Source organism: Oncorhynchus mykiss, chromosome 18 (assembly GCF_057628025.1).
Source record: "Oncorhynchus mykiss isolate SJ-2025 chromosome 18, ASM5762802v1, whole genome shotgun sequence".
NCBI classification, from domain to species: Eukaryota; Metazoa; Chordata; class Actinopteri; order Salmoniformes; family Salmonidae; genus Oncorhynchus; species Oncorhynchus mykiss.
The window spans coordinates 65864337-65871303 of record NC_143039.1 but is presented as its reverse complement, the minus strand read 5'-3'; the positions used below and the strand labels follow the sequence as shown (position 1 = coordinate 65871303).

The following is a 6967-nucleotide window of genomic DNA, read 5'->3' as shown; positions in this document are numbered from 1 at the left end:
CCACACACAATACAACCTCCTCCCATGTAAATTCTACATTTTATTTCTGTATTTATTTGGTCATTATTTAACAGTACTGTAAAATGCTTGCCTTTGTTATTTTTTTCCATCTGCAATTAACTGTCCACAGCAACAACAAACTATTTACATCTCTAAGAGTTAATCCATTTATTCATCATCATGATCCACCAGCTAGTACCAACAGTAGAACGGAACAGTCTTTCTTTTTTCATTCTACTACTACTACTGTTGTTACATTGTTCCTACAACGTTGTTACATTCTTACTGAGACGTTATAAGACAGGCGGACGGTTAGTTTTGTCAAATCGATCTGTTCCTGCGACAGGGATTCTACACCCAGACAGTGTATGGTGTGTGAGTTCAGTTCCAATGGGACAATGAGTATTGGACAGGGATTCTTAGCTTTAGATGGCTAACAAAATTAATGAAATGCGAGAGAGAATATTAAAAAACAGAAAACCAAAAAAATCCAGTTTTTCTTGAAAAAAAAACAACATAAGACAGACCACTAAAGAAATGCAAGTACATTTTTTTAACAACACTACACACATTTATAAAGACCACCATCAATTAGAATAGATTTTTTTGTGTGTGAAAAAAAAACATAACTCCAAACCCATACAAAGTGTATTTTTTGCTAACTGTACAGTATTTTGTTATTTAATGATTATCTAGACAACTCCCTAGCAAGCATTAGTCCTGTCAATTACCCTATTTACAGCATATTATTTATAAATATATTTATATCACACTGGCTGTAATTATGACAAGATATATTCATGAGCGTCATTAGTGCAAGGCATGAGGAAGACAGACCTGGAGAAAGGGGTGGGGGGGGGGGGGGGGTGTTAACTGTGTGTGTAACAGGTCCAGAGTTTAAAAATAACACAAAAAAAGTGTATGTTGTAGCTTGTGGTTAGGTGTGTGTGTTATATTACAGTAATTAGATCTAGCAGGGTTGAGATAGAAATAAACCTGTGTGTATACAGTGTGTGTGTGTCATGTGTGTTTGTTGTCTTTGAGGATATTTGTATCACCAGACAGCCCAGTCCCCCTGTGTACACACACTGACAGACAGTGTCTAAAGCACTTCCTATAGAACAGGGGATGAAGTGACCGATCTCAGTGTCCGTGACAAAGAGAGTGACGTCCCAAATGGCACCAGAGTCCTGGTCAATAGTGCACTACATAGGGAATAGGGTGCCATTTAGACAGGGCCGGGCCCTAGTGTCAGACAGGGCCCTAGTTTCAGCGGATTCCTAATGACACCTACAGAGGTCACCTCACCATGCTCCCCTTTCCCTCCAGGTGGAAAACAGCTGCCTTCCAACCAGCACCTTGTTTATATCTGGACAGGCATTATGCCTCAACCATTACCTAATCTCATCCATTACATGTTGAGACAAAGGACAGCTGACATCATAGCCCATATAGATCAGGATCATCCCCTCCCTCAGACAGAAACCATCAGGATAGGATGGGGAGGGGTCTGGAGGCTTGGAATTGGGTGGGTGGGGGGTTACTAGTGAACAAGCCTCAGAGGCCCCGATGTCATACTGTGGTGGTAACTATAGAAGTCACAGAGCAATTACTGTGAACCATTGCACGATGCCACTAGAACAGCTACGCCCAATCCCAAACCCACCCCTAGCCCCTTCAACAATTGTGTAGATCTGAAAGGACTGAATAGGTCTATTAGGAGCATTACGGTGATAATGCTCCTAATAGACCCTCTGATAAGCTAGGTGGAATATTCCCCACATGGTTTACAACCTCAAATCCTCTCAGACCTACACGAAGTACATAAGGGTTTAGGGCAGGGGTGTTAAACATATGGCCCGTGGCTAGGAGGGGGTCCAATCCAGCCCGCGGGTGGTTTGAGTGAAAATAAAAAATAAAATATAGATATTTTTGAAACTATATAGAAATGATAATGGACCTACATGCATACAGTTTCTTGACTGTCCAGCTGGATAATAATCACTAGACAATGAAAAAGCATCAAAATTCCAAATACGATGGCGGCAAGGAAATAAAAACCATTTTTAGTGAGGCCGTTTGGACCTTGTTGAAGACCAAATGCGGCCACCGGGGAAAAATGAGTTAACTAACTCCTGAACCAGGGGTGTCTAAGGTTTGATTTGGGACTGAACGCTAGAAGCAGGCAAGGCCCTGGGATGGGGCCAAGAGAGAAGGGAACAACACTACACTAGTGGCACTAAAAGGTTTAGTTGAGAAAGCATATGAATATGTTACACAAGAGAAAGAGGAGGCCAGACAAAGAGGGACCAACAGAGAAAGAAACTAGCAGGGATCCAAGTCCTGCTAAACAGTTTTTTCTTTAGCTTCCTTATGATTTAGCCCTAACAAACCTTTGGAGCCTCTCTTCCCCTCTCATCTCTCCCTCTGTTTTTTCTGTCAGCGTTTTTGGAGACACTCCTCTTTTCACTCTAAGATGTTTTGTGTGCCGCTGAATAAAGTTAAAATTGATTTTTTTTTTCATCATCATGTCAGGCCTTGTAGTGATACATGCATCCATAATTCCGATGAATAACTGTGAAAAACAAAACAAAAATCGAACAAAAAACAAAAAAGGACATGAGAGATTGCGTATTAGAAACAGTCTATCTATCCCAGGAGAGGAGACCAAATCACAGGAGCCCCGCCCTTTAGTCCTGCTGCTAGCCAATAGTCTGGAGGAATGGGGTAGGGAAGGCAGCACTAATTTAAGGGGGAAAAAAAGAGGAAGGTGGGAGGAGTCTCAATTAGTAACAGCAGAACCAGTGGGGGAGGGGTGGGGCGTAGTTGAGAAATATAGACGAGGGTGTTGCTTTGTATTAGTTACTGCAGAGAGGAGAAGGGAAGGAGGGTTCAGATATCAACTTTTTTCATTGCTGCAGATCAGAGAGTTTTTTTGTGGGGGGGGGGGGGGCGTCACATTAGTTTACTGCAGCGAATGTCGGGCATCGGTCGTATTAGTCACTGCAGTAGGTGGGCATCGCATTAGTTACTGCAGCAGGGGGCCTTGGTTGGCTGGGCGGCTTCAGTTAGGTCGACGCCCCTGTTCCGCCCACTGTTAGCTCCAGCGGCTGCAGGCTCGCTCTTGGGCAATCTTTTCGCTAGAGCACGGAGGAAAAACAAAACAAAAACTTCACAAAATGCCATCTACTGATGAAGATCGCTAGATCAAAACATCCTGCTAGTTCACATTTTCTTGTTACTTGTCTAAGTATGTATTAGAGCATTTGCTTGTGCAGGGCCCTATTCAATTATAGATCAGTAAAGTGATGCGGATCAAGGAGTGAGAGGTACCTACCAATAGCCATGAATATCTCGTTCACATTCATAGATGTCTTGGCCGACGTCTCCATGAAGAGCAAGCTGTTGTCGTCTGCATAAGACCGGGCATCCTGGGAAAACAACCATGTCAGAGACAGTCACTGTCTGTCAAACTCAGACACACACAAGTGTGTTCTAAAGTGGCACGAGACAGGTAAGGGTGTTTGGAGGGCTCACCTGGAAGTCGACGGCTCTCTTGCTGGCGAGGTCAGCCTTGTTGCCTGACAGAGCGATGACAATGTTGGGGCTGGCTTGTCTCTGCAGCTCCTTCACCCAGTTCTTGGCCCGGGCAAATGACTCCTGGAGACAAGAAACATGGTACTCACAACTTCCAAAGGTATTTGAATAATCCAGCGTGAAGGGATCACAAGTGTGACCACCTATGCAAACATGTGAGATCAATTATCATTTTGACGAAGGAAGGTGGCATTGGTTACGTAATCTATCGAGGTCCTGATCATGAGTGGGGAGTGTATTGATGACATGACACCACTTGCCTCATTTGTGATGTCGTAGACCACGATGGCGGCCTGCGCCCCTCTGTAGTACATGGGCGCCAGGCTGTGGTAGCGCTCCTGTCCCGCCGTATCCCAGATCTCAAACTTCACTGTCGTGTCGTCTAGACACACCGTCTGGGTCAGGAAGGCCGCTGGGGAGGAGAGAAGAGAGACATGTCAAATACATAGTTGACCTGAACTGTAAAAAAACAGGCTTAAGTGCATCATTGAGTGCAGCCGTAAGTCACCTCCTATGGTGCTCTCCTGGAACTCGTGGAACTGGCCCTTGACAAAGCGGAGCACCAGGCTGGACTTGCCCACCGCCGACTCCCCCAGCAGCACTAACTTGAACTGGCAGATCTTGTTCCCAGCATTAGACCCGTTGGGTCTCGTAGCGCCTCCCCTGTTGGCCATGGCCTGGTTAGATCCCCCGGTCAGTGTCTGTCCCACACGTCTGACTGCACTTTTAGGGCTTCAGCTGGAGGAGTCGATAGAGGAAAAACAATGAATCACGTGTCTCTGATGATATTTTTAACTAGGGCTATGTCAGATGTGTTAGAGATAAGGGTGTTTTGAAGTAGAGATAAAGATGTTTTCATAAAGACGTTTTGACACGTAGTTTAACCCTGGCCTAGATCTACATCCTCTATGATTGAGTCAGGGGTGGACATGCTTCTCGAAAGAGAAAAGGAAGAAACCTTGATATCGGAGTCCAGACGTGCCTCACAACGAGATTAACTTAGTAATGAACTACATAATTGACTGGAAATTCTTCCCCTCCTTCCTCAAGGAAGTAAACAATGGATAGATTATCCTGTCTCCACTGAAGACAAGAGAGAAAAACATGTAGAAAAATAAACATGGTTGGGGCAGCAAGTAGCCTAGTGGTTAAGAGCGTTGGGCCAGTAACGGTAAGGTCAGCAAGGTGGAAAGATCTGCTGTTCTCCCCTTGAGCAAAGCTGTTAACCCCCAACAACAACTGCTCCCTGTGAGCCGATGACGTGGACATTGATTAAAGCAGCACCTCTCTGATTCAGAGGGGTTGGGTTAAATGCGTAAAACACATTTCGGTTGATTACATTCAGTTGTGCAACTGACTAGGTATCCCCACCTTTCCTTGCCACACAGCCAGTCAAACCTAGCTAGCTGCCCAGTCCGAGTGGTATATCAGAGAGATGGATCTGATCTGACAGAGCTTTTTTCCCTGTTCAAATGTAACTGACAGAGGTTGTGTGCCTTACATGTAAATCTTTCAAGTTGGCAGTAGTAAAAAGATAGAATGATATGGCTCTGAACTCCCCATATGTGTTTCCAGTCAAAACCATTCACGCCCTGTGGGTACACAAAGTAACATTCTCAGTCTAGGTGCTGAAATTTAGCCCCTCAAGTGACAAAACACACACATCATTTGTCATAAGAGGAAAACACTACTCAGCAAGGTGACATATTTACAATCACATACAGGCTGAAGGGCAAGGCGTTGCAGTGATGTTTTAAGAATGCCTTCCAATGTAAATAAGTTTGCCAATGCCTAACTAACTAATAGCGACAAGCTAAAAGGTAAACATGTACAATAGGCTGACAGCAACGGGCTGTACTGGCTGTTGCCTTCAAAGTGGGAACTCAACTAGCACTGTTATGAATCAATGCTAGAATGGATAGTTCAAATTTCCAAACTAGCTAGTTACTAGTATAGCGAACGTGAGCTTTCTTCGCTTTATTTTCGTAGCTATCGATAGCGAGAACATTGAGAGGACGACATTCCCAAATAGAAGCTAACGCTTACCCAACTAACGTTAGATATCTTGCTAATTTAGCTAGATAGATTATTCGCTTGGTTGTTTATATAGCTACATCAGCATCCGAATTAATAACGTATGCTATAACGTTACATACTAGCTACCGGATTGTTGACCGTCTTGCTAAACAGCTAGCTAGCTAACGTTAACTGGCTGGCAAACTAGCAAAACATGTCAGTGTGCGATGATGGAGCTGGCTGGCTAGCTTTTTCAAGAAGATAGTTAGCTAGCAAGCAGAAGGGTATGACGAGCTCATATCCGCCACGATCAACAACCAATATATATTATTATGAACACTGTTTAAGTCGGAACTTTGAACTGACAAACCCGTTGTTACCTAACGTTAGAGTCCTTCCCAATTCGGGGCCGAGGCCTATTTTTGCGTTTCTCATCAGACATGTAATGTTAGCATAGCAAGTTAGCTAGCCAGCTGACAACTAACGAGCTGAAATCCACAACTTGTAACACCATTTCGCGTACTATACCTGAAACCTAGGCGTTGTTTATGAACACACACTACCCACAAAATAGTCTATACACTAATTAAAGGGCGCAGTGCGGATACGCATGGTTAAACATACAATTAATTTCAACAACCCAGATCACGTCTCCACCTTTTTCTTTCTTCTTGCAACTTCCCATTTAGAACCAAAACACAAACATCCCTTCCGCCCCTTCTACACGTCACACAGCAAGTTTGCTCTTGCAGAGAATGTGACCAAAGATAGTTATAACAAACCCAAGATACTTTATCTATGTCGTTTACAGTGGGAGCAAATGAAGCATAGTGGGCAGAACAAGCTCCACCTCGGGCAAAGCCAACCAAGAGCTAGCGAGATCCTATTGGCGCGTTGTAGCCTGCATGTGCATATTTCCGCTAGGGAACGCCTCCTCTGTGAAGTGCGCGTGTGCAGAAACTGAATTCGAACTTGCATTCTTTCTGAACAACATACACTTTAAAAATGTGGGGTTCAACAAGGGTTCTTCTAAGATCCTCAAAACAATTTATATTGTTTTGTGATGATACCATCTATCTTTCCATATTTGCAAAAATCTTTCTAAAACAGGAAAATAGACAAAATTCAATGGATATCAATCAACAAAAAGGTAATAATATATAGGCTCTAACAATATGTTGAAGGCTAGCTGTATTGGGTGCAGATGACTGACCTGCTCACTTGTGTCTGTGTCTGCAGGTATACAGACAAGGAGGCATACAAAGTTTGCAGACGACACTACAGTGGTAGGTTTGATTACCAACAACGACGAGATGTCCTACAGGGAGGAGGTGAGGGCCCTCGGAGTGTGGTG

The 6967-nt window shown here is 43.9% G+C and overlaps 1 protein-coding gene across 6 annotated transcripts; it reads right to left on the bottom strand.

The window, feature by feature from the left end:
- Positions 1 to 20: 20 nt before the first annotated feature.
- LOC110496594 (ras-related protein Rab-5A) lies at positions 21 to 6487 on the bottom strand. Of its 6 annotated transcripts, none has more exons than XM_036953385.2 (7): positions 6271 to 6470; positions 5099 to 5189; positions 4106 to 4335; positions 3858 to 4009; positions 3538 to 3660; positions 3338 to 3431; positions 21 to 3140 (listed from the first exon to the last, which is right to left on the bottom strand). In XM_036953385.2, exons 3-7 carry the CDS (start codon positions 4269 to 4271, stop codon positions 3025 to 3027), a joined length of 651 nt encoding a protein of 216 aa, XP_036809280.1. In that variant the 5' UTR covers positions 4272 to 4335; positions 5099 to 5189; positions 6271 to 6470; the 3' UTR covers positions 21 to 3024. The 6 variants fall into 6 exon arrangements, with proteins under 6 accessions (XP_036809280.1, XP_021428254.1, XP_036809277.1 ...); XM_021572579.3 differs by having other exon boundaries at positions 6238 to 6308; XM_036953382.2 differs by lacking the exon at positions 5099 to 5189 and having other exon boundaries at positions 6238 to 6487.
- Between the last annotated feature and the right edge of the window lie 480 nt (positions 6488 to 6967).